The sequence below is a fragment of the Acanthaster planci genome, linkage group LG17, assembly GCF_054643075.1.
Source record: "Acanthaster planci isolate LZ-2023a linkage group LG17, COTS_SCS, whole genome shotgun sequence".
Taxonomy (NCBI): Eukaryota; Metazoa; Echinodermata; class Asteroidea; order Valvatida; family Acanthasteridae; genus Acanthaster; species Acanthaster planci.
The window spans coordinates 12,457,048-12,483,978 of record NC_141793.1 but is presented as its reverse complement, the minus strand read 5'-3'; the positions used below and the strand labels follow the sequence as shown (position 1 = coordinate 12,483,978).

Below are 26,931 nucleotides of genomic sequence, written 5' to 3'. Positions count from 1 at the left end.
ACTGATTTGCCAAGAATACACAAATAAGATTGTTTGGATTTTACTTTAATTGAGCGGCTTATGAAGGAAGCTGACCGTACTAAATTCCTCAACACTTTCCAAGTACATGTACCTTGCGCATGCACTTTTTTTTAATTAACCATCCTCAAGTGTACATCATTCTCAACGACCCCAAACATAATTTCCACATAAGAGAAACAGACATTAATTATTACTTGCATCTTCTGTTTGAAGTACAACATCACTCTCTAGGGTAATGACTGAGCCTGTTAAAAAAAAAACACAGGCCTTGATTTCTAAAAGCTTACTGTCACTCAAAATGCAGTCAATGCAGTTCATTGAGACGGCCGCCTGCATGTTGCACTCTGAAGTTCATCATCCAATCATTGCCCTTTTTGCCTGAAATGTGTTGCCGAATTTGTTTGAGCAGGGATTTTACTGAGAACAAAATGTAGAGCAGGGAAATGAAAGGATACAAGATGGATCTGAGGGAGAGATCCAACAGGAAGCTGGATTCTGGAAAATCTACTCAAGACTTGGCTGCCACTTCCTTTCTGTACTTGAGGATTCCAGGCTCATAATAATTTAATTCAAGCTACAATATTACAACCCATTCGTCAGTTTACACTTCCAAGATTGTCTAGCAAAAAGATATGAAAATAACGGTCAACTGACATGAATACAAAAAGGCTTGTGTACATACCATTGTGTAATCACTTGATTATTTCTTAATTTGACCTTCTCTCGGTTAAACACAAAACTATCAACTGGAAAATTTATATCCCAAATCCACTCCTATGACATGTAAATAGTCAAATGTGATATCTGTGCAGTTAGTATCATTTGTACAATGTACCTTTCAAAATGAAACGAAATCCTTTTTTCCAGTAAACCTGTTTAAAGTCTTGAAATAAACAAGTTACTGCCAAACCATGGTGCATATTTCGCACATTTTTGGTTAAGTCGTCAGTTGAATGGTGAAGCGATGCATCGTGGATATGTGCCACACCATGAACTGACGTGCACAAAGTCTATGGACGGTATGCCACTTTGTGGTGCACTAAAACTATCCTATACGTCACTTCAAGGTGAAAGCGACAAAGTATAAATTCTGACTAATTACAACCCCCCATACATGTAAGTGTACATGTACGTCCCATCTAAAATGGAAAAGACAGTCTCCATGATTGTCCCGAATTCCACCAACACAATGTGAATTCATTCACCCTCTTTTTCACTTTAATGTACAGATCCATACCTTAACATTCCGAAGATATAAGTTCATGCACAAACGATGCCCATCTAAAAGATAGTCATCACTGGAGGTCTACAATTAACCTATATCTATGGCCAGGAGTACCAACTGTGTTCCTTTGCCTATTCTCTGAGGTGCTATTAAAACTCAATTGACACGTTTTGTTTTCCTGATCTGGCGTGGAAATCTTGCTCAGATTGCTGTACTCTGCTGCTAAACCCTGGTCAAAGTCTAATATGCATGAACGCTTATGCTGTATTTATTCTTCTGTAAGCCGGCACCGCATTTCCATGTTAGGGCGTAAAGTGGGTTCCCACTTACTATTAAGAGCCAATTTCAACGTTGAGATGTGGAGTCCAACCCACTGGAACTACCACTTAAAAGACAGCTTCTACAAGAATGATTAGAAAGGCTGTATCATCTGTGCAAGGTATACATTCCAAGGATGTTACACCGCAAAAAGTCAACAGTAATCAACAGGTACCTGTACAATGTTCAGTAACACTTTACTTCAAAAGTGTTACAATATCGTGTTTATTGTAGTCTATACTCAGAGACTAGGTGCTTGGTATGGTTGGTGCATCAGGCACAAGATTTATTATTATGTCCTCTTCTCGTTATCGTGATTACAGTAGGTATACAAATATAAAGATTACAATATCGAGTGTGCCTCAAAATAGAATAACCTTCCGTTTAAACATCTACAAGCTTTGCAATGAAGTAATCTGCATTATTGCATGAAGGACTGACCATCGTTTAAGGAGGAATTTGACAAACGTTCAAAAACTGCATTAATTTCTGCATGTTTCCATGAGTTGTGGTTCTGTAAACATCATTCCCATCGGGGGCATTGTACCTGCAAACTGGTACAAGGTCAACTTGCCGGCATGGGCCAAGTATTGGATCAGGGAGTATAGGCTTTCCAAGAGGGAAGTTTAGTGTCAAGACAATTGTGTTTTGTGATTTATCATCTGACTGATTCAGGCCGACCTGTATCTAACTCCTCTACATCTCTCCCTATTCTCAAATTTGGGGGGGGGGTGTTACACAGCTCATCTCAAGTGGCTTATCCACGCTCCTCTGCCAAGTGTGTACACTGGCCTAGTTCTGAGGTGCAAAGAAGGGGGGACTCAGTGTGTGTACCAGTGTTCCCTTAACAGGGCCATAAATGCACCCCTTTGAATGGGGAAAAAAAAAAAAACCAACTGGGTCATGCAAACACACACACACAGAAAAATTGGGTAATATCCCCACATTGATCTGATTACTGGGGTGTGACGAGAGAGCGAGGGGGGGAGGGAGGGAAGATTACGCACACAGACCCACCACTCCAGGCCACGTGGTGGTGCAGCTCACGCGACTGGAAACTTACACCACAGCCAAAATGGGTTAAAATGCTATGCATGGAACAGAAGGGTAAGGACAGAGAGAATAGAAAGACATCACGCTGGGTTGAATGGTGCAATGCCTGCACCGGTAAATTAACCTTCAATACTTCGATCATTATGTTTATGCTGGCCCAGTTTTTTTTTTTTTTTTTTTTTGACTAGGAATCTGGATCCCTCTTGTTGCTTTGTTTTTATTGGGCTTAGGTATTTCTACAAGTGAACGTGTCATGACCGCACCTATTGTTATTACGCGTCGTATAACAAAACTCTAATAAATCAATACGTACATGTACAAAGGTACACACATGGAGAAATGGGTTAAGCCACAACATCGTCAAAGCCCAATCATATACATCAACCCACTTATGACAAGGGTTGATGCACGAATGCCAAATATTCATGGCTACCTGTGAATGCCCTTGAATTTGGGACATTATATGTATGTAGGTCAGTTTAGCAAGAGTTTACCACTGTCATAAGGGAAAATACTGTGGTTCATTAAAGAGATACAACCAAACAAAGAGGTGGCCAACCAATCCCACAGAAACAATCACCATGAAAGAAAAATCTCAACAAAATGATAATTTTCCACCAAATATTCGTTAAATATTTTTGTGCCTTAAAACAATGAGTGCTTGATCTCCTTTCTCTTGTCAAAAGTATTCACATATATCAGCATGATTCAGCAATGACCGGCAAATGTACCCCACATTTGCCATTCAATTGTGCCCAAGTTTCGTTTCAGACACGTGTTAAAGTAAAGATCGTGAAAATGTGCTATTTCCAAAATCAAACTCGTGAGTGATCATGATGACTTTGCCTTATCTATTATGGACATTTCCAGCTGTTTTTGTGTTTCTGATCGTTCTTTTCCTAATCCAGTGTATGAAACGCAATGAAGCAAAATTTAAACAGACTGTGTACAGTTTCGTGCCTGGAATTAAGAACACAAGTAGCCCATACGATCACATCAATAATTCCCGATACTGATAATTTAAGACAAGTGTATGGTAAATTTCCAAATGCTTATTGTGAAAAAAGTTATGAGCAACCATGAGAGTAGGTAAGCCTTTCTCGAAGCTAACATCAAAAGTTTACTTGGACAGATAACCACAATCACGGAGGTACATGTAGAATTCTGTCTCCATGCTACATTGTACACGTAAGTATACATTTACATGTACCAAGTTTACATTGATACAAGAAAACAAGGTTTTTAGGTCTCTGGTCTCATTTCTGGTATTCCGGAGGACAGAGTGCTACTTTTGGGTTTTCCCACCAGAAGTTCAAAGAAGGCCCAATACGGCCACCACTGTGAAAGGGGAGGCAAGGTTCGTCCTTAAGCCTTGCGTGTACCTTCTCTGCCCCAGTAACCTCCATTATCTATTGTTGCCCGTATCCTTGCCAGCCATACCTGTGAGTGTGCCAGCCTTGCCCCGTTTGCCACGAATGGCTGATCATGCAACAAAAGTAAAGTGGGACTCCACGGTGACCCAGCGAGCGCAAAGCCTCGCTTCTGACGTCAAAGTACTTCTGGTGCATCCTATTGTTGCGTCTGCTTTGGGAAAAAGCAGGGGCAACAACAATGCAGAGGACTGCTTTATAAACACCAAGCAAACCCGACACTGTTTTCAATAGTTGTGAATACTTGATACTCAGCAATCAACCTAATTGGGAACTGACAGTAATTGTTTTGTGCTATGCGTCAGCAGCCAATGGCGAGAAGTGTTTGAAGGTGAAACCTTGTTGGCGAAGTTGCAAGACTTAACAGGCAATCAATTCTCATGTGCTGTGATGTCTTACAGCTCAGGTGGTGTTTTACTTCCCTATCAATGTGAGACTTCCTTTTCAAAAACCATAAACAATGCAGAGCCCAGCCACTTAGTCACTACACAGGACAGAATTTCCCCAAAGTGCAAGGAATATAAATTCGGATCCCTTTGGACGTTTGCCAGTGTTAGACTCTCATGATTTCAGGATAATTTTTTAGTCATCCAACCCTCTTCTTTGCAGTTTTAAGCATCAGTAACTCAACCTGTCACAGCAGATCAAGTACATGGATGCTGACTAGTGCGTCCATTCATATGAGAATACTCATGTCACACTTTATGTAAGGATGTTTCATCATTGATTTCCACCACTTGTTATTCTTAGACCTGTAAAGATTAGGGGTAATTTTTTGGCACCATGATGATTCACGTAACCTACATACATGTACATCACTCATTACACGGAACGTGTATGCTTGCATAACTTTCTACTTCTGAACTCCCACTCTGCCCACTTTGTCAGGAGGCCGGGAAAAGGGAAAACAGGTCTAGTACGAATCCAACCCCGGCCTATCCAAGCCATTGGTCCATTTTGTGGACACTACCGAGCAACCACAGCAAAGTGGGCCTCCGTTTTATCACCTGTCTACTGAATCGTGATTCCAACCGAACTCCACAACTGAAAGCGCCCTCCATATCAAGTTCGGCTAGAGACCAGATCAAGCGAGAGAGAGGGGAAAAGTGGGGCATCAAGGCACGCCCCCCGGTTCCTGCCAGTGGCCTATTTCATGGGCATCCTTTGACAACAGTGAGCAAAATGGGCCAATGGTGAAGCTTAAAAAGAGCCCTACGTATGTGGGTGGTTGTCCTAGTGTGCAGTGGAGTGCAAATAAAGTTGGCGTGCCCACTATGAGTAGGCACCCCAATCAGGAAGGTATTTAAAGACCAGCTCGTCCTAAGCGCAGGTCACTCTGCCCAGTGCCGACAGATGAGCAACATCACTTGTGATAGCTTCGCCAATCAGAGCTGTGACAAAATTTCTCCGACTCTGTTCAGGTAGGTATGTGCGTGTGTGTGACGAGCAGGTGCCAACGTCCTGAGAAATGAAAAGACCGACAGCTTCCAATTCCATCCTTTGCAGCATGCCACAAAGTTTCTTGTTTTTCTGGCTACAGGCTCGGCACAATTGTGTCTGGTTCGAAATTCAGCGACATCCATCATCGCTCCAACTCTGTTTACCGTCACTTATTCAATTACGTTGAATGTTCCTGAATGTTTTGCTTCAAGCAAACCCCAACTAACTCAGATCTCAGCTCCTTGCTCCGGTAACTCGCCAGTACCTCACATCCCATCCCTAGTCCTTTCCTCCCCTCTACAAAAAACAGGCAAACAAACAAACAAATTTCCTGCAATCATCAACTTCTAAATGGTCAATTTATCTTCTGCAGATGCGGTGCTGCGTCCAACTGCTTTGACTCGGGACAACGCCTGACAGCATCCATCATAACATTGCAAAGCCCAGACGCAGGAAGAAACAAGGTAAGCAATACATGCATTACAGGAGAGCCAAAGTGGTTACAGTACTTGAGAAAAGCACAGGCTTAAAGTCAAAAAGAGGAAGAATAGGAAGAATACAGTCAAGCAATGATTGAAAGTGGTTTTCTATCCCAAAATATGCCGAGTAGATCGTGGTAACGTTCTAATGTATCAATTTGATGGGAAAAAATAATTATGCTATTTTATTGTTTATACTACTCAAGCACTACCGAGAACCACCACATCATTTATTAGTTTGTTTCTCACATTTGATACGAGTTTGAGACAAAAATTGCTGAAAATCAATCAAAAATGCAACAACCAGTGGTATATAAGTTAATCTAGAGGGTGTGCATCACAATCTGTCGGCATACCATGGCTTGATATGTGTGCACCTACAAACCATCATGAATTTCATCAATTTGCCAGGTACTGAAGTTTTAGTGAACTTTCCACTCAGAGCAAATTAAGCTGCACAGTTCTTGTGAGAAAATTTTGGCATTCCTCTGTGCGAACAAGAAGACAAACATAGCTTAACAGCAACCGCATTAACCCCAAATATTTCAAATGTATGATTAGCTTTATGTGTACATCATTAAGGAACCAGTACAGCGGTTGTTTTTAGATGAGCCGGGAAAGTTTTGAGCAAATTTTAACCCATTCTGACATCTTAAGACAAGGCCGACTGTTTCTGTAACAAGCAATGTATAAAACATGTTATGATCTAGTTCACTGCTAACTAGAGAACCCAGCACCCATACCCTCAAATGACGTACCGTAGGTGTGCCAGAGATGACACACACGCACTTGAGGTTCTGTCCTACATGTACTTTCCATCTGGCAAATGCCGTTTAATTAAACAACGCACCGCAGATATGCACAACAAGCCAAGTGACGGTCATGCCCTAAATATAAGTCCTCATACCTCACCTATCCCGCAAATATGTACTGTACTGCAGTTTTTTTTTAAACTGGTTCCCCCGGGGGTTTATACAACTTGTCCTTATTACCTTAGGATAATTACATGCTATGCTGTGCCCAACAGGCATACAGATCTGTCTGACCTGTTTTTTTTCCTCCCTGGGGAAAGAGAACGGCAGACTATATAAGCTGGGTGGGGAGCTTTACTGGGGTAGTTCTTATGATGCCTGGGTAAGGACAGGATCGAAGGAATCTTTCGGCGCTGGTTGCCACTTTTTGTACATAGCGCTGGTCGCTATAGCGCTGGTCGCTACCCAGGCGCTGGATCGCCTGGAAACGGAAACACTCCGATTTGTCTATTTTTGTACACTACTGGTGCTGGCCCACCACTGCAGATTTTTTTAAACAATAATTCGCCACTCTTCAACATTAAACTGAGTGCTTATCTGCGACAATTCATCTCTGAAAAAATCAACTGTGTTAGGTAAGTTTCTACCCATTTTATTGGTTACCGAAGGAAACAACTAAAGCTAGATACGTCTTCACGCATTCTATGCAAAATAAAGAAAAACATGTAACACCCTTTTTAAACATTTAAGCTTAATGTGTAAACTAGATTTAACTGTTGCTACCCAATTAGTTTTCCATGTTGTTATTTAGCAAATGCCTACTTAACCCAGCAAATAACAATCAAATGTGCTGGGTTTTGATCAGAAACAGGATTTTTGGTAAAAAAAAATTGTACAATTGTTTGACATTTCCTCATAGTTATTGTTTTTTTTTCCTACTTCCGTTGAAAAGTCATGTCCTTCCAGTCTCTTAACACTGGGAAACTTGCCAAGAGAGTGGTTGAGTAGGAGTGCTCACTTCTTAGAAAACTTTCCCAGACTTGGACATCAATTAAAAAAAAGAAAAAAAAAATGGATAGGTTTTTTCCCCCTCTTTCTCGTTTACTCGAATCAGAGGTACATTTGTTTGAGTTCCAATCACTGGATTGTGCATAACTACCCATGCAATGTTGCCAAACCTCAATCTCCCATTTTCGTGCTATGACAACACCAAGCTTGGCACAATCCTTTCTGTTGTTGTTTGGTAAGATCCTTGTTAAAAAGCTAGGGAATGAAAAAAAGATAACCAGGCCAAAAGGTCTATGACATGGAACTTTATTGGAATTGGGCCACGCAATCTCCCCCTGGGCACGTCTCTAGTGTGAAGTGTTTCCGAAGACAGGCTTTCTGCCCCCCCCCTCCTTTCTTTCCTGGTCATTCACTGAGGTACATTTACAGAGCCGCCATGAATGGAAGAAAAACCAACTTTGCCCAGAGGAGAAAACTACGAACAATATTTCGGTATGACAATGAGGGTTCGTAGCTGACTAAACCTAGCTTTTGACTCGCACGGTGAGGGAAATCTAACGTTGAATGTTGTTGAAAGGTACACTTGCAGGGTTAACCTATTGTGGCTACAAAATGAAAGAAGAGAAATAAAAAAAAAACAATGTATGATCTTTTACTTTGTCCTGCCATATTTCTTCTGATAACTCTGCGTTATAGCAAGGTGCACACATTATTTTACACAATTAACTTCTGTTAAAAGCTCTGTTTGAGGTCCAGAACCAGAAAAAAAGTTTTTCTTGCCAATGACAAGTCAAAACCATATCACACAGTAACTTCCATTAAGGGGTAACAGGACAACAAGTACCGGTATTTGCCAGCAGAGAATCTACTGACTTCATGAAAATTAGTTTGTAGGTGAGCTGAACTTCGGAGCAAAGAGAAAACTGTTTTTTTAAGATACATGAACAGATGATTGTAAGATGGAAAACCAAAACATCCTGTGACCCACAACTGGATGGAACATTGCTTTGTGAGGAGGGATTTTCTATATCTTCAATTTGCCAAGGCCGAGTCTATTTAGCTCTATTTCTTCCTGTTCTTACTCATAACCATTTGTAAAAAGGAACCAGAGTACCTGCATGTGTGTATGGCTTCAGCTTTGTACAATTCTCACACAGAGGTACAAACAAACACTGTGAATGGACCAGGTGCCTGCAAGTCTGCATAGCAGAGTTCCATGACCACACGACTACTGAACTCCAATCTGAATAACCTTGAGAGCTCGCTCCTTTGCCCTTTCAGTATGCTGGTATTCAGTTAAATAGTTAGGGGTCCCAACAAGAGGACAAGGGGGAACCCCCAAAGAGGGACAGATCATGGCTTTGTTGTTACCACTTAAAGTGAAGTGGATCTACTAAGATGTACACGTGTAAGAAGTTTTGGAGATATCACAGCAGTATACATGTACAATAAACATGTACACATGCTCAAGTTTTATCCAAGACATTACCAAGAATTTTTAAATGAAAACAGCAGGATGATAATTCTGTTTATCCTACATGTAACTCCAAAAGCTGTAGGTTATGGTAAAATTGGCCAAAAAAGTACATGTATACATGTACGGTATATATAGCACTTACATGTTCATGTATATATAGAATTGACTGTGGTGTCAAAATGGGGATGTGAACAATGCTAGCATTATAACCTACATGAGGTCCTTACTCCTGAAATATGGAAACAGGTGCATCAACTGGCATGCCTCTGATTGGTCTATTAGAGTCAGTGCCACTGATGCAGTGGGCTGAACTCAAACTGTCAGTGCCGTGTGCCAGTGGCCGGTTCCCGGTTGCTTGTGTCCCTGGTATCTTAACAATTACGATAGGGCACTCCTGGTTCCCAGCCAATTGTAGAGGTTATCAGATAAGGTTAGTGTTTTTCCTGCCGATCAGATATGTGCGGTTTTGGATATGGGGGTACCCTAATAGAAGCAGGGGCAGTAGTGGGACATGTGCTTCGGCTCAGGCATGCCAATCGGTGATGATAGGTTGACTGTTGAGTGTCACCTATCCAATAGATCAAAGGTACACTCCAAGTCACTGGAACCATTTAGCTTAAAAATATATACACACACACTTGTGTTATACACGCCAGTCATTTGGGTAATTGAGTCACCTACACACTCCCCCCCCCCTTTTGGGAGGTTTAAAGAAAGAGGGCAGAAATGATACCCTCCTGACCCCCCTGGATGCCTGATAATGGGGAAGAGCCAACGCATGACCCAATTCAGCCTAGTCAATGATCTAGAAACACGAATCAAAGTGGCCAGGAACAAAGCCAGTGCAAAGAGGGGCACCAAATCAAAGAGTAATGGGGCCAAGTTGTAGGGTATAAATAGGGCTATGGGTGTCTTTCTAGAGCCACTGGTGTGTCAGAGGCTCTGCCTGGACACATGGGCTCCAGTACTCATAGGTACTAATGGTGCGCACACCAATCCTTCAGTCTGGGATACTATTTACAGTGCAGTGAAGTTACGAAGGCCTAGGATAATAGTGCAGCACACATGGGGTTAACTTGGTGCCAAGTTACTGTGCACAGCCAGCAGTCCAGAGTGACAACACATGTGAGTACACTAGTACAATGGGCTCAGTAGGTGCGGATAGCAAGGTGATGTACACACGCTAGTCAATGCCAGCACTCTATGCCTTGATACGCTACAAACCAAACCAAGCATGGGGCTGACTATTTCAGAGCTGAATGTATTCCGGCCTGATTGAGCTCTTAGTTATTAAATTTCCACAGTAAGTTTCTACTATCTAAGTTGTTTATATACTGTACAACATGAGATTTTGAGAACTTTTGAGAACATGCCCCTGTGGCAAATGCAATTTGATGGTTAAACCTGTTTTTATGTGGGCAATAGTGATACAAAGAACAAAAATTTAACTCATTTATGATAATCTCGCTTCAAAAACTTGAATCAATTTTTGTGTCTTTGGGTTCCTTTTCCTGCTTCGTTTCTGAAGTTGTGAAGGCATTGGTACTGAAGTTGAACTTGCATTGCACTTTTTGTCATCATGAAGAATGCCCGATTGTTTCAAGTGAGGAATGTTTACATGTACATGTGCTTGTTGAAAACCGAAACACAATGTTATGTGTGAGTTTATGTAAAACCATCAAATCTACTGCTGATGGGCAGTTAATGAAGGATTATTTGTTAGATCTGTTTGACATTACATAAGTTCGCTGACTCTTTGAGGATTTCCTAGGGTTAAGTAACTTTGGTGATCATTTTGCCTCCAAGTTTCTATGGTGAGTGTAATTTAATTATCAACAGTTGACCAAACTTATGTATGCTGAGTATGTGTGTATGGCATGTGAGTGGCAGACAGTCTTAGTGTTTGAAGATTTGATTTCCCGTTTCTGAGCTATCCTGGGGTGACACAGACTCCCATGAGCAGGAAAACTGGGGAGAAATGAGGTTTGCCACAACATAGACTAAGACCCACCAACAACACAGATTTGTATCTTCAGGATATCAACAGTAGTATACATTCATGACGGCCTACGTCATGGGAATACCGGCTGGCTTTACTCATTAGGAAGGAACTCCAATAAGGATAAGCTGTGGTTTCCGACTCATTTTCTGACCTTGCTGAGACTGGAATGATGCCTAAAAATAAGAAGTGCAGATTGGATCTCTCAAGAAATTTTTGTGACTCTTTCTGGTCAATTAATGCTAAACCAATCAAATCTCATTAAAGAATTTACTGTGGTAAGGTTTTCGACAACATCAAACCCTCCCCTTCACTGAAATCTGAGAATACAGGAAGTGTTGCCTATCCTTGACACGATTTCACAGAGCCAAAGTGGGTGTACTTTTTCTCCTTGATCCAGTTTTGCTCCTTCCTTGAATTTGCAAACCTCTACCCACAGACTGTAAGCCTCCGTCCGCATTACACCGTCATCTGGCAGTGTAACAAATACCAATGCAGTGCAATGACAGGGAAGAATAAAAGAGAACGGTGGACAAAGGCACAAGGCAAACATAAATCGGCTGGCTGTCTTGCCTGTTAGCTAGTCTTATTGCTGCTGGTACATGTGAATTCGGTAAAGTCCTTCATGGCAGTACTAAGTTCACACTATCAAATGAGAGACCCATAAATCAAGGAGGCTGAATGCATGTGTCATCAATTAATGTTTACAAAAACCAACTTCCCTTTCTTTGGACATGTCATTGCTCAGCAGATAATCTAAAACACACAAGACTTACCTCCGAGGAAATCAACTACTTGACTGAAGAGACCATCAGACAGAGGACGGCATCATGATTCTCACGGCCTGCCTGTGCGGCACAGCACTCTGTGCCATGTACTACCTCAAAGAACAATATGACTACACCATCCGTCGGATGCCTCCCGGCCCCCCTTCCATCCCCTTCATTGGCAACGCCCTCAGCCTGGACCCCAAGGCCCCCCACCTCTCCTTGCTGGAACTGGCCAAGAAATACGGTGACATCTTCAGCATCAAGCTGGGCTCCCAGCGGGTCGTGATCCTCAACACTTGTGATGTGATCAAGGAGGCCTACAAGGGACTAGACATTTCTCACCGGCCCAACATCTACTGCATGGACGTGTTGGTTGGAGACAAAGGGTTCCTGACGTGTAATGACACCAACCAGTGGCGGCTGCACACAAGACTCTGTCGGAGTGCACTCCGGATCATCAACAACAGCAGCCTGGGGGTGAAAATCAGCGAAGAGGCCGACTGCCTCATCAACAAAATCCTGGACTATCATGGCAAGCCATTCAACCCCTGCCAGGACCTGTACCTGGCTTCCCTCAATGTCCTCTGTAATATATCCTTTGGGGAGCGCTATTCACACACCGACCCCGAGCTCCATGACATCCTGGACTACTCGGCTGAAATCTTAAAGGTGATCTCCCCTGTCCATCCTGTCAACGCTCTGCCCTGGTTACGGCACTTCCCCAACAAGTGGTTCGAGCGGCTGATGAAGGCAAAGGAGCAGCGAGACAGACTACTGATGAGGAAATACGTTCAGCACGTGGCCACATACAAGGACGGCGAGATCAGGGACATGCTGGATGCAATGCTGGCCTCAGCCAAGCAAGCCGTGCAGGAGAAGGACGACAACTCCCTAAGCGTTTTGACACCCGAGCACATAATCATCAACATGTGGTTGATGTTTTTTGCAGGTAAGTCAAATGAAAACTGTCTCGTTTAGTTTAACGCTGGTCAGACAACTACCTTCAATGCAAGAGTGACAGAGGAGCAGTTTTAACAGATACCTAAGGCAGGCCCACCACCTGAAAAGACAAGTACATGTCAGCATGTTTCTTAAGGATATGCTGTGTATCAAATGATACATGTATGTGGTGCAGTAGTCAAGATCTTAACAGCACATTCAGTATTCTATCTTTTGTGTCAAAGTTTGATTGCAAGGCTACATATGTGCACTTTACCAGTGCCACTGATAACATTGTCTTCATATTAAACCTACACTTACACAATAATGATGACAGAGTACAGGAAAAGAAAAATGCAGTACAAGTAGACGGAAAAGCACACGTGTTTTTTCCCCAAAAAGTTGTTACTGATGCAGATACATGAATGGGCAGAGTACACCCACACACAATGCTAATTAATAACAAATAGGCCTGTATCTAAATGTAAATCAGTTAAGCAAATAAACACAGACACATAAAACCTGTTTACCACTTTTCAAGTCCAATAGGATCTGACACACAGATTCCATTGATTTTTGCTTACTGGTTACATCCTAGCAATACCCCAGTCTTCAGTCTTGCAAATTTGCATGGACAAACAAAATGCCATTAATTGTACCCATTTTTCCTGCATGTGCAGGTACTGACACTGTGGCCAATACTCTCCAATGGGGTCTGCTGTACATGGCAGCATTTCCCAAGAAACAGGCAAAGGTCCATGACCAGATTGAACAGGTACTTGGGAAAGATGGACTACTCACCCTCAACTGCCGAGCCAGGCTTCCCTACTTGGGTGAGTGAATTCACAGTTCTCTATGCCTTTGACTATAACCCTCCGAGATACTTTTTTAAAAATCCAAGAGGAAATTCTGAAGGATTCTGCTGAGATTGGCAGAGGTCGGAATCCCTCTAACTTTATGGGGCTTGATGACACTTGAAAGTTTGAAATACAAAGAATGTGGCACTGGGTTCCAATACTTTAAAGAATGTGAGGGATTTCAGACAAAGATTCCAAGCAAACAAAAATTCCCAGGTATTAAGGATCAAAACACTTAAGAGCTAGCTTACTTAATACTTAATATTTGTGATAACATGGACATTGTATGTAAGACGTAGCAAGCTTTAGCCAGGTTGACTCACAAATTATTGGCCGCAGTTGTGGCCGCACACAAAAACCTGTGAAAATAGTGTAGCCAGCTACCACATAGCTTTGTACAATGCGGTCGCAGCCACAGCGTGTAATTCGGACGCGGTCTCGACCTCTGCTGCATGCTGTGTTAGTACCCAACAGTGGCGCCCATTCCCTGATACTGATTCCACTTCACATAGCTACAGCACCATGACCATCTCAGAGAAAACCCTCCTAGTTTCGTCCAGCAGTACAACCCCTAGACCTATCTCCTTTTGTGATGAATGATTGGCCTGTGTACATAAAACTCATTTCACTGAGAAAACTACTCTTTATTTAATATTTCTTAATCTGGCAAAGATGTAAGGTATGTTGAACTGAACCAACCCAAAAAAAAGCCTTCCAACCTCAAGATTATTTTTAAAAAGGACATTCACCAATTTTTTTTTTAATGTGCCCTTATGGCACCTGTATATTGATTTACAATAGCACAATCCATGAAAAAGAAACAGTGTTTGAAGGAAACAAAAAACAAAATCCTAACAAAAAAAGTAAATGGACCTATGCACAACTAGCAAACATTTTTATCTTGTCAATATTTTAACAGAAGCTACAGTCAATGAGATAATGCGTTTCAGCTCTTTGACGACGCTAGGGGTTCCCCATGCCGCAGCTGTGGACACGAAAGTTAGAGGCTACTACATCCCAAAAGGTGAAAATGCTTTCAACCATCTTTGCATAGTTTCCTCGGGACATCAGTGACATCATTATGAAAATATAAGGAATACAGAGGCACCACAGTTCATTTCTAACTGTGAGTGTAAAGCTGTGTCCACATTGCTCAGCTGTGATTTGAAATTGAATGACTATGGGTGGTGTCAGCAGCCACTGTCATAGACTCACATGCAGTTTTAAGCCACAGCCAATTCATTATGGACATGTATGGCCAACTCTGCGCCCACTGAATCGGAAGAAGAATAGTCAAGTGACAGTCTGTCCAAAAGCTTACAATTCACATGTCAAATGACTAATAATGGAATTTATTGGTGCATTTGATATTTCCTCAGTTGTAAACTTTCACATTTGATTTTTGACTCAGAAGTTACAGTGTAATTCTAATATTTGTAATGAACATACATGTGCATATATGTAATGGTCACATGAATGCATTGGAATCACACACTCGTAATATTAGTACAGCATTTTGATAATACTGCATCATGCTTGACTGAGAGTACAGCTTTTGATAATAGCCCCCTCTACTGACAGTGTGAATTCCTTGCCTATGGAGACCACTCATTGGCAGAAAGTTCTGGAATGTAAATTAGGAACAATGAATCCAAACATCTCACAAGAGGGCGCTATACTCAAAACCTAGTGCATGTAATACTCGCTGACTTATTCACCAAGCTTACTTACATATATGTCAGTGATCAACTCGGATACAAATTTAAACAAATTCTGTGTGTGTGTTTTTTTTTTAATTGAACCAGGAACCCAAGTGATGGCCAACTTCTGGGCCGTACATCATGACGAGACTGTCTGGGACCAGCCTCATGAGTTCATCCCCGAGCGCTTTCTGGACTCGGACGGGAACCTGCGAAACATGTCTGAGTTCCCTTACTTCATGCCCTTCTCCACTGGCCAGCGTAGCTGCATCGGTAAAGGGATGGCCAAGGCAGAGCTCTTCCTCCTCCTGGGCAAACTCCTGCACAAGTTTTGCTTCCAGCTGCCCGAGAATGCCAAGGCAGACCTGGAAGGGCTGGCCTCAGTGTCTCTCATCCCCAAGCCTTACCAGATCAGGGCTCTGGAGCGGGCCATGTACATATAGGACACAGGTACTAAAAACACCTGTTGCTAATTAACTGAAGTCACATTCAGACCTCTGTGTCTCTGTATAGTGACCCACTTTGCACTGTGGCCCTCCAAATGTAACTGGTCAAACGGTGGTAAGCAGGTTGTTTTAGTCTTACCACAACTTAGCAACTTGGCATGATTGTACAACACAGAAATATGCACCTACACTGGGTCCAATTTATGGAAGTTATGGAACGACGGATGGTCATTTCCTACAAGTCTCAAAGCCACTTGATCTTTTATGGCTTTACACATAAAATCTGCCCCAAAAAAGAAAGTGGTTGGTAACCCCACTTTTGGCAGACTTTACACACCTGTATGTATCTACACATCAGCACTTGAATGAGATGAAAGAAATCACAGTGTGTTGTACTTCAACTTTTCTCAACTGCCAGGGCTTTAAGTCTCAATACAAATTTCTTATGCTGTCTTCCGTTTCCGAGATTTAAAAAACTTTATATCAGTGAGGCTCTCATGTACATGTACGCGGCTAATTTCAGAAATTAGGGGTCCAAAAGTTTGACATTTTGTGTCCCTGTTACATCTGACCTTTGTTATTTGACATTGAAATATCATTGGAATTGATTTCAAACTACATGTACATGTATGACTATTTGTTTGGCAGGTAATTTGCATTAATTCATCACTCTTGGAAATTAGAAAATGTGTTCTGAACTTACCAAATCAAACGTCTGATGTGACAGGGACATGAAAAAAAATGGACCCCTAATTTCTGGAATTGCCCATGTACGTAGTTGTTAATATTGTCTTTACATGCACTGTACACAACAAATTATACTGTAGCATTTTTTTTATTGAACAGAGGGTGTTCGTCATAAAGATGAAGCCACATGGTTAATGGGTTTTTTTTTTTACTGTGTACAGAGACAGGTTGTCTAAGCTTTCCTTTTGACAGTGATAAAGGTAAAGTACATGTACATTTATGTACACATCTGGAAGGAAGTCACAGTTTTATTTTACAAGCCAAGGGTACAGCTCAATGCTAAGACCTCCCAGAAATGAAGCTTCTATGATGATTTTTAATCAAGAGAAAGTCAGTATCATGATTAGACTAATCTGATTAGACGCCATAACTGCAGTGGCACTGCACTCACATGCACATTCTTTAGCTTGGTGCCCACGTGCATTTGGCAAATCACGACACCCTGCTGGTTGAAGAGGCATGTCACGTGCGCGTACCACCTGTCCACGAGTGTTGCGCCACAGCAGTAATGGCTTCTAATTATCGTGATTGAATTACACTATAGAATGCATGTACATGTATTCAGAAACAGAGAGCACTGCACACCAATTTTTCATAATATCATATTGTTAAAATATGTATCAACTTCACCCCCCTAAAAATCACCAATAAACTTCCTCATTTTAAAAAATACTAACTTAAACTGGGCATGGTGGGGTATACCTAAATCTTGTCAACTCACACTGTTTCCCATTCGTGTAGCACATAACGGTGGGAATTAATTTTGTAACAAGTGCTGTAGCCACTAGACTTGACTGTATATATTCTATTTTAGTGACCTAAACAAACGCGTGTATTTTAAAATCAGGAGATTTTTCCATATATATTTATTGTAAAATTGACTTATGATGTATCCTATTAATCCTTAACACAATCTAGCTCTTTGCACCAATGCAAATAACAGATAAAAATACATGGATTTATTTACGAATGTTATGTTGTCAATGGGAATACTTTACGCAACTTGTGATTCAATCTTTTTAAATATTTTTAATTTGGGAGGAGGCATGCTCTGTATTTTATTTTTAAAAAACGAAACGATGTATTGCAGAAGTCCAAGTAATTCAATAATATTTCTCCAACATTTGTATTCCATCTTAGTGGCTTTTTCTGTGTAATTTTCATCATTTATTTCGTAAGGTTCACCGAGATTCAAATTGGTTTGAGGAAACATTTATTTTTGTAATTTTTGTGAAGGCTTGCCTGCAGTGCGAGCTGAGGTGTATGGGCTTGGAGTTTTGACATGTTAAAAGACAGTAGTGTGGTGTGGACTGAGGAACTGATATTAATTCGGTGTATTTATTCAAACGTAATTTTTTCTTCATAGGCACACACTCAGCTCTATCTCACGTTAACGTAAATTATGTATACACAAGTACATGTATTCAAACTGTTTCATTATAATGGTTAGAAAAATGAGGTAATCCTTTACGTGTTCGCTTTGGATTTTGACATTTTGTGAATAAATTAGGGTGTGTATGGTATGTGAAATGTACATGGTACAGCAGAAAGAGTTATGTACATGTATGTGTGTCGTTGGATATGAGCGTACATTTGGTGCATGGAATCCACAACACATGATTATCCACTGAATGGAGAGAATGGGGGGGTCCTGATGTACATGTAAGACACTTGCATAAAATGCAGACCTATACAAATGGGTAAGGCTGGATTCAAGCATTGCTACATGTGCTGACCTTTGTTCCTTCCAGACAGGTTCCACCCCATGTCATTAGAGTCTAGACAAATGAAACAAATTATTTCACTCAACCACATCAATCCCTAATACTGGAGATTGATGTGGGCAAAATCAAGGCGAGTGCTGCACAAATGATGTGAATCAGCAACACAGCACTATCTATGCCCCCCCCCCGAGCTGGACCAAGAGAGGGTACAGTTTTTTTTAGCAACAGAGGTTCCTTTAGAGATCAATGGAGAGAACGGGGGCAATTTCATAGAGCTGCTTAAGCACAAAATTTGCTTAAGCATGAAAAAAACCTTAGTTGACAAATCAGGTTACCAGCCAAAACTCCATGTGACGTATATTGTTTTGGAATGGTATTCACCTGTCGTTTGGTTAGCATGACAATCACATAGATTTTGAGCTGGTAACCTTAAGCAAGGTTTTTTGTGCTTAAACAAATTTTGTGCTTAAGCAGCTCCGTGAAATTGGCCCCTGGTCATTACTGATTCATGAATGACTATGAAACGCAAGTGTTGAAGTGGCATCACTGCCAACAAAATGAACACTCTCTACCAACATGGCCCTTTTCAACCGACGAAGGGGTGCTTTTGCTTAAGGTGGATAGCGCTCTCTCTAGTTCGTGTGTAGACCCACAGAGGTACCGGTACATACAGTAGTGAGGTTTCATAATGGAGAAAGGGCCCACCTGACACGGAAACTCTCCTCTAACACCTAAACTGGACTGGACTGGAGTAGGGCCTGAAATTGCACACATATTTATGCACATCACAAGCATCGACATAAGAATATGCAAAATAAATGACTAACCACAGAAAACAATCTCTGGGCATGTGGTTCTCACCACATTCAAACACAGTTGTTCTCCAAAGTTAATGCGGAGGGCCAACACTGGCCAATATTAAACCTAACAGTCCTCAATCCTCCAACAGGTGAAGGATTGTGGACTGTCAGCGTTAAACCTACTAGTACATGTACATGTACACTCCAGTACTGTTCTACCTTAACTGAAGCATCCATCCAGGAGGGAAAGTCCAAAACTATAGTGTTGCAGTTGAGCTGCCCTAACTATAGTTGGTAATTTCTATAGAAAATGTTTCAACTTTCTTCAAGTTTATGTGGCTTATACATGTACTTGTCATAATTCATCCAAAACACACAAACCTGGCATTTCATTTATGACAGAAAAGTTTTTTCTGTAAGCAAGAGTTGCTGACAGAAATGATGTTGGCACATGCTACAGCACGCACATTCAGTGCTGTAGTTGGGCCAGTCCAAGGACTGGGACAGGTGCATTCCTTGGGTAAACAAGAGTGTGCTACCGGTACAAAGGTAGAGGGCCCCAATAAGTTGACATACTGCCCTCTCGTGACTAGCACTGACAACTGGCTTGAACCAAAGGATAGAGGGCAGCAACACACTTGATCTACAAGAAGCCTTCCTTGACCTTAAAGTTGTCTGCAACCTGCACCCCGTACTTGCTACAAATGAACAAAAGAGGGCAGTGTTTGTCTTGACCAAAACACTTAAATCCAGAGGCGCACAGCCTATACAGTTGAACAGTAAGAGTACAATGAACACTGAGAAGAGTTAGTCATGTTTCACACCACAGATTACATTAAGGTATTTCCAGATCATTTCCCAAATTTGGTTTAAATTTTCAGCTACATTTGATTCCGACAAGTGAACGTAAAGATAAATCAATGGCAATTTATGAACAATTCATCTTTTCAAAAAGACAGAACTCCACATTTCTGGTCAATCTAGAAATAGACTCCTGAATTCCACTGATTACGTCAGTACAGACACAACTGCTTTTGTCAGTTGGAATATTCCCAACCATTACAAACTGTAAGTCACGTTCCTCGCTGTAATGTCAACACGTTTTAAGTATGAAGGCTAGAAAACCAAATGCAAAATAAATCAAGGCACATATATGTAACTAAAAAAACCACTTGACAACAAACTAGTTGTGTGAGCTGTTTAGTCAAGACCTTGACTGAAACCTTAAGTTTTCATTTCACACTTACAGTTTATTTGTGGGTAATATACCATGCTGCTTTTTAGTTTGGAAGTTTTTGTTTTATTTTTGGCCCTGAATGCATTTTTTGGGGGAAAGTATCCATGAACGTGCAATTCCGACTTCTATGGTATTTGAACCAAAAAATGCTCAAGGCCTGTTATAAATGCAAAATTAATAATGGATGAAAAAGTGCAGGTTGTACAGAAACCTTGGACTTTGCATGCACCAACATAAAAGAGGTACATGTCTGTACCCTGACATCCAAAAGTCTCTGTATGGACAGGTACTTACATGTATTTTTGCATACTTTATGAAATGAAAGACGGCATGAATATGCAATACATGCATATAAATGTACTAAAGGGTATCTTCTATATTTGTTCTTCTCTTTTCTGTGTTTCTCTGCATCCAATCTTCAAATGTACATGTAATTTACTTGACAACCAAAACTGGTCATTGTTTATTACCATAGGACTGAAGTGTATTCGTTGACAAATACAACTTTTCATCATGGAGAGAACGTATGAAAATGTATTGACTATGATGTTAGCACTGATCACACCAATTTCCATTTACAGGCTAGCTGCCTACGCCAGTCTCTTACAAAATACAATGTAGCCTCTCAACTAAAATATCTACATCTGAAAACATACATAAAAAAAAATTAAATTGCATTCCATCCCCTCAAGCCAAAACCTGAGCCATAAAGCAGACATGTCCTCATAGCCTTGGCTCCCTTCAAATACAAGTCCTTTAAGCTATCTTCAATCCCTTATCTGTCAGTCCGATAATCCCACACACACAGGTAGAGACTTCTGCCCCCCACAGGGGTAAAGGAAGAACCCTCAGCCTTGCATTGCCCTGTAAAGCCAATCTTAAGCACACCTTAGAGATTTTCTTGGCAGGCAGGAACACCCTGTCTGCTACCTTGGCTAGGCCACAAAAGAGACTGGCCCTGAGGAAAGATGCCAGAGCAGTGCACATTTAACACCCACGTGTGTGTGCACACAGGAATTGGTGACTCCTGACCATGACCTTCCAACGTTTCTATTACAAGCTGCCAGCCAGAGCAGGCTACAGCACGCGGTTCAATCCTGCATTTGTTTCAGCCTGCCACTCGGCAACACCCCTTCAATCAATGTCACTCAGTGGTGTCGGCTGTCACCCCCACCCCTAAACACCGCCCACATCGTTTTTTTTTTTTTTCTTTTGGACGATGCATGGTTGACAGGGGCAAAAGGCTTCCTCTCTCTTTAACTTAAAAATGATTGAGTGCTAGGGGGCTGCATCCACAAGCGTCCGCGCTCCTTCAGTAGAAAGCATCATTTGGCTTCTGATCATCTCGAACTCTATCTGAGGGGCTGGAGCTACACCGAGATTGTTACGTCAAAGTTGTTGCCAATCGCATACAACATCAAGATAAACTCAGCCAACTGGAAAGATTTGGGTAAGACCTTTTTTTCCCTTACTTTTGAAAATTAATGAATGGGATCTTACCCTTCACAGAAAATAAATTATGGTGATATTTCTTTGAAATGCAGTTAGTTTCAATGTATTTTTTTCTGAGAGTGTAGGAACAGGATTAAATATACATAATCAAATGTGATACTTGTATGCTGTATTCCGGGTGTATATTTGTCTCAGTATTCTGCCAACGCTAATGAGTTCTCATTTTCATATTCCGTTGTACAGCTTCCATTTCCAACCACCTCACAGAAGATGATCCTGTTGGTCTTGCTGTATACTGCCTTAGCAGTCTTGATCTGCCTCCTTCTCCACTTCCTCTATGAGGAGCACATCTTTAAGGTTCTCCACCTCCCTCCTGGACCTAGATCCCTCCCTCTCCTTGGCAACATCTTCCAGATCAACCCCAAGCAGCTGCATCTCTCCCTGTCTGACCTTGCCCGGAAGTATGGGGCGACATTCAGCATCAAATTTGGCCGGGAACGGGTGGTGATCCTCAACGTGGCAGAGACGGTCAAACTGGCCTACAGCGGGGAGGCTATCACAAGCCGGCCCAAGATATTCTCCATCGATTTCTTCATCAGCAAAGGCTTCATGGCCTGCACTGACCGCCAGCATTTCAAGATTCACACCAAAGTCATGAAGCATGCTTTCCGGGTCATCAGCAACACCAGCCTGGGGACCAAGCTGGCCGATGAAGCGGATAGCCTCATTAAGACCTTTGAGGGCTATGATGGCCAGCCGTTCGACCCCCGAGATGACACCAATCTGGCCTCCCTCAACGTGCTCTACAACATCGCATTCGGGAAGCGTTACCAGAAGGGGGATGCCGAACTCCAGGAGATTTTTGATTATTCCCACGACATCATGAAGGGGGTTTCCCCAGTCCATCCCATCAACCTCATCCCCTGGCTGCAGAATATTCCAAACCCATGGATGGACTCCCTCCAAAGGGCCAAGGACAAACGAGACCATCACCTGCTGACTCTGTACCAGCAGCACATGGACACTTACGAGGAAGGGACAATAAGAGACATGGTGGATGCTCTCATCCGAGTAGCGAGGAAGGCAGAGAAAGAGGACGATTGCCAGACACTAGAACTGTTGTCACCGGAACACATCACAACCAACATATGGACCATTTTCTTTGCAGGTGAAATTTAAAGTACCGGTAACTAAGAATTTATCTTTAAATAACTGTTTAATGTTCTGAATCTCTGTTCAGAAATTAAACTTTCAAAACAGCAAGAAAACAACGACTAGTAAGTACAAATGTATCCCTAATTTCATAATGCGAAACTGTAATAAAACTCAGTATGTGTGTACTTAAAATGACAAAAACCTTTTTATTTTCTGTTTTAAATAGGTACAGACACGGTGCTGAATGCCCTCTTGTGGGTCTTTCTCTACATGGCAGCTTTTCCTAAAGTGCAGCAACGAATTCAATCACAGATTGATGAGGCTATTGGAAGAGGTAGACTTCCCTCCCTTGAGGATGAACTAACTTTACCGCTCCTTAGTAAGTACATCTTTTTACTTTGTGTAGCTTTCAGATGCACTAAGATTTTGATTTTAAGTTTGGGGATGAGTATGATTTATTAGTGTATTTGATTTTCCGACAACTGTCATAAATTTTATTTTCTGCACTCATCATGATGACTTGAATGTAGAAAATTTCACCATGCACTGGGCTCTCAACAATTAACTTGTCAGGCCTTAAAAGTGGTCTTTTTTTTAAACTCCTTCCAGAATACAAATGTCAGGTTTTTGTTTCATGTATCTTCATGTACCGTACCTTTACATGAATCTTTGCAGGTGCGACAATCTATGAAACGCTTCGATACAGTTCTTTATCACTGTTGGGTGTACCACATGCAGCTGTAATGGACACTGAAGTGGATGGATTCTACATTCCAAAAGGTAATTTTCCCCCCACGGAAATGGGATACATGTATGTTCTATGGTCTAAAGAATGCAAGTGCTTTTAAGTGGACATCTAGATTTAGTGTATCTTTCAATGTGATTCATGTAAATCTCTTGTGGGGCCTTTCATTTGAAATGGAAATTCATTTTTCCCACTTCATGTGATCTTGATCACAGGTACACAAGTGATGGCCAACTTCTGGGCAATCAATCATGACCAGCAGGTTTGGCACAAGCCCTATGAGTTTGATCCCGACAGATTCTTGGACCCAGAAGGGAGGCTGAGGAGCCTCAAGGAGTTCCCCTACTTCATGCCTTTCTCCACAGGCCAGCGGGCCTGCCTCGGTAAAAACATTGGCAAGTCCGAGGTTTTCGTACTCAGTGCCTGCCTCCTGCAGAGATTCACACTTGAGATGCCCCCCGAGACACCGCAAGACTTACAGCCAAACATCCACTTTGACCTGGTGCCAAAACCTTACAAGATAATAGCCAAGAGGAGAAACCTTCCCGGGCACTGAACTCTTCTGCTCGTCCTACACCTATTCAACATTTTTGACGACACCATGTTTTGGGGAAAAATGAATGACTAAGTAACATTAATGTTAGATTTTCAAATGCTTCATATTTGCAAGTAAAAGTGATTCCATTTACATGTACTTGGAGCTAGTAATGTACAAGGCATCTATTAAGGGGAAATCCTTGCAGTAGAAAAATAATACCAAAGGCAAAGAGGAAGCTAAGCCCCTGAAGTTGACTTAAAAAATATTTCAACACGGTTTGTATTTACTCCATTTTCACATTTTTTATACACCTACTGTGCAAGAAATTAGACCCAAAAAGCGGTCAGACTAAGCAAACATGTACTAGTACAATCAATTTCATATAGCTATTTTCTGTTTGTGATAGGACAAATGTCATAGGAACAAAACTCAACGTAAAAACAAAAATGTTTTGCCTTCGAAAGTTTGTCTTTACATTTCTGATTTGTCTGACCACATCTGCTCCTGGTTGGACAAATACAAAAGATGGTTGGAAAGTGACAAATGTCCAACTGTAATTTCATGTTCAGTGGCTTCATGTAAACAATGAGAATTATTTTTACTCATTCTAATATAAACAAATTAAGCCAACGGTACATGAAACAGTCAACATTTTGCTAAAGGATTGAATCATATTGTTTTAAACAATGCATCAGATATGATATTCACAACAGGACAAATTTGGTAGTCAGTAAACAACCAGGAGAAAAATTGTCCCCCGACTTTTTTGCCAAAATTGTACATTTTAAAAGAAGTTACCTTCAAGTTGAAGTACTACATACATTATTAAACTGATGCTAAATACCCTGATCAGAAGCATAGCTCACAAAAAAGTGATTAAGGCATGGCTGAAAAAATATTGCGTGTTAGCTACAAATTAAAAAATTCCTTGAATTTCCAAATCATGTACATGTGAAGTGCTTTAAAATATTTATTTGTTTATAACTATGCAAAACTGTGGCATTACCCTTTATCACAAATACCAAAGTTTATGTAAGTATGAAAAATTAATATTTTTATGTACTGTAAATACTAAATATTGCATTTGTAAATGTTGTACAGTGTAAATGTACAATACCAGTGTGATAAAAATGTGTATGGATTGCGAGCTGGAGTAGATTCCAGCTGCCCTTTTTTAGCACTCACAAGATACACTGTACATGTAAAGGTTATAACAATTGGGACCCAAAGTCCTACTGAAACATAACTATGTGTTACAATGGTCAAAAGTGAATTGTATGCCCAGTGATTTATTGTAAATTATGCTGCCTTTTGCAAATGTAGAAAAAGCACTTGGAAATGAAACTGATGTACCTATAGTGTAATTCAACCACCAGAATTAGAAGCCATTACTGCGGTTGCACAACGTGCGTAAATAGGTAGCACACACACATGCCACATTGACCAATAGGGTGTTGCGATTTGCAAAAAACGCGCGTGCCTCAATATCAGTAGTATGGCTTCTCCTTGGATTAGTCTATAGTGTAATTCGACCACCAGAATTAGAAGCTATAACTGCGGTGGCGCAAGGCGTGTGGACAGGTGGTACGCGTACGTTACATACATCTTCGACCAACAGGGTGTCGTGATTTGCCAAACGCACACGCTCGTCAAGCTGAAGAATGTTCGTGTGAGTGCAGTGCCACTGCAGTTATGGCGTCTAATCGGATTAGTCTATACATATGTACAGTGGCATGTGCATTTTGAATAAATAAAACAAACCATGGAGGCTACTTGTACAAGAAAAACAATTTTTCAAGAGTTCACATTTCATCCCTCAAAGCACAAAAATGGTTTACATATGGTATAACCTTCAAGTTTAGAGATTTAACATGAATCAAAATCGCTACCGGTAACATTTCAACACTTGGCATCAAGATGCGCATATATGTGACAACTGCAATATACATGTATTTTGGAAAGAAAAAATTAAATACATACTAAAACGCAATCTGAATCAGTCATGCTTGTTGATCAAGGGATTTACTTTTTGGGTAACAATGCACATTTAACTTATAGCTGAACTTTAATGCGCATGGCACAACACAATATCCAGCAATTCACACACGTGATCACTTCACATACACTGTATTTTCAGACTTGTGTTAGCTTCAGCAATAAGCTGCATGTTGTTAAGCTGTGAACAGCAACAGAACAACTGAACAAATCTACTGCGGCTTTTCTCACTGCATAGTGCATTTGCAGTCCTTTTGTTTTGCCGACAAATTAGAGGTTACTTTAAATACATATGATTTCAGGCTATGACACCTCTTCAAATTCTTGAGGAAAGCGTGAAAATAAAGAAATTAAAAGCAAGGCCTTCTGTAGCTTGTACCATGGCATGCATGCAGTTTTAACCATACACATTGCAAATGAATCTCCAGTTTTCCCGTTACACGATGAGGCTGCCTAAGACCATGGGTGTAACAAAAATTCTATTAACAATGTGCAGCGCAAGAAGGCATTCCATGAGTTTTTGCTCAACTTCCTTACTAATAATTCACTATAGAGGTTTCGCGTGGTAGCCATCTTGCAGGGCAGTTCTTTTATCCACAGGGAAGCCTCCTTTGTGCATAACCT

General features: G+C 41.2%; 3 protein-coding genes across 18 annotated transcripts in view; 2 read left to right on the top strand and 1 right to left on the bottom strand.

The window, feature by feature from the left end:
* The window catches only part of LOC110973335 (steroid 17-alpha-hydroxylase/17,20 lyase-like), a 39,599-nt gene extending 21,404 nt beyond the window's left edge, over positions 1–18,195 (top strand). For 2 of the 14 annotated variants that reach the window (XM_087148065.1, XM_022224054.2), the window contains exons 2-6: positions 5,861–5,951; positions 11,954–12,921; positions 13,592–13,744; positions 14,688–14,792; positions 15,574–18,195. In XM_087148065.1, the coding sequence (XP_087004191.1) occupies positions 12,033–12,921; positions 13,592–13,744; positions 14,688–14,792; positions 15,574–15,911 (1,485 nt within the window). In that variant the 5' untranslated portion in view covers positions 5,861–5,951; positions 11,954–12,032 and the 3' untranslated portion in view covers positions 15,912–18,195. Of the gene's footprint in view, positions 1–1,538; positions 1,736–4,958; positions 5,469–5,860; positions 5,952–6,646; positions 7,354–10,078; positions 10,329–10,363; positions 10,507–11,950; positions 12,922–13,591; positions 13,745–14,687; positions 14,793–15,573 lie in introns of those variants that run through there. The other 12 variants (XM_087148061.1, XM_022224051.2, XM_087148066.1 and 9 more) reach the window with 11 other exon arrangements.
* The window catches only part of LOC110973333 (SWI/SNF-related matrix-associated actin-dependent regulator of chromatin subfamily D member 1-like), a 102,294-nt gene that overhangs the window by 72,154 nt on the left and 3,209 nt on the right, over positions 1–26,931 (bottom strand). The gene's annotated exons all lie outside the window — the stretch shown is intronic.
* LOC110973334 (steroid 17-alpha-hydroxylase/17,20 lyase-like) lies at positions 21,317–25,512 on the top strand. Its single transcript, XM_022224048.2, has 5 exons — positions 21,317–21,872; positions 22,118–23,042; positions 23,256–23,408; positions 23,705–23,809; positions 23,990–25,512. The coding sequence occupies exons 2-5, from the start codon at positions 22,145–22,147 to the stop codon at positions 24,328–24,330; spliced, it is 1,497 nt and encodes a 498-aa protein (XP_022079740.1). The 5' UTR covers positions 21,317–21,872; positions 22,118–22,144; the 3' UTR covers positions 24,331–25,512.

What these genes read in the sequence shown, in the direction of transcription:
- LOC110973334 (XM_022224048.2), top strand. Translation starts at nt 22,145, where the DNA reads ATGATCCTGTTGGTCTTGCTGTATACTGCCTTAGCAGTCTTGATCTGC. An exon ending in ATGGACCATTTTCTTTGCAG is followed by an intron (nt 23,043 to 23,255) that starts GTGAAATTTAAA and finishes TGTTTTAAATAG; the next exon opens with GTACAGACACGGTGCTGAAT. An exon ending in TGGATTCTACATTCCAAAAG is followed by an intron (nt 23,810 to 23,989) that starts GTAATTTTCCCC and finishes TCTTGATCACAG; the next exon opens with GTACACAAGTGATGGCCAAC.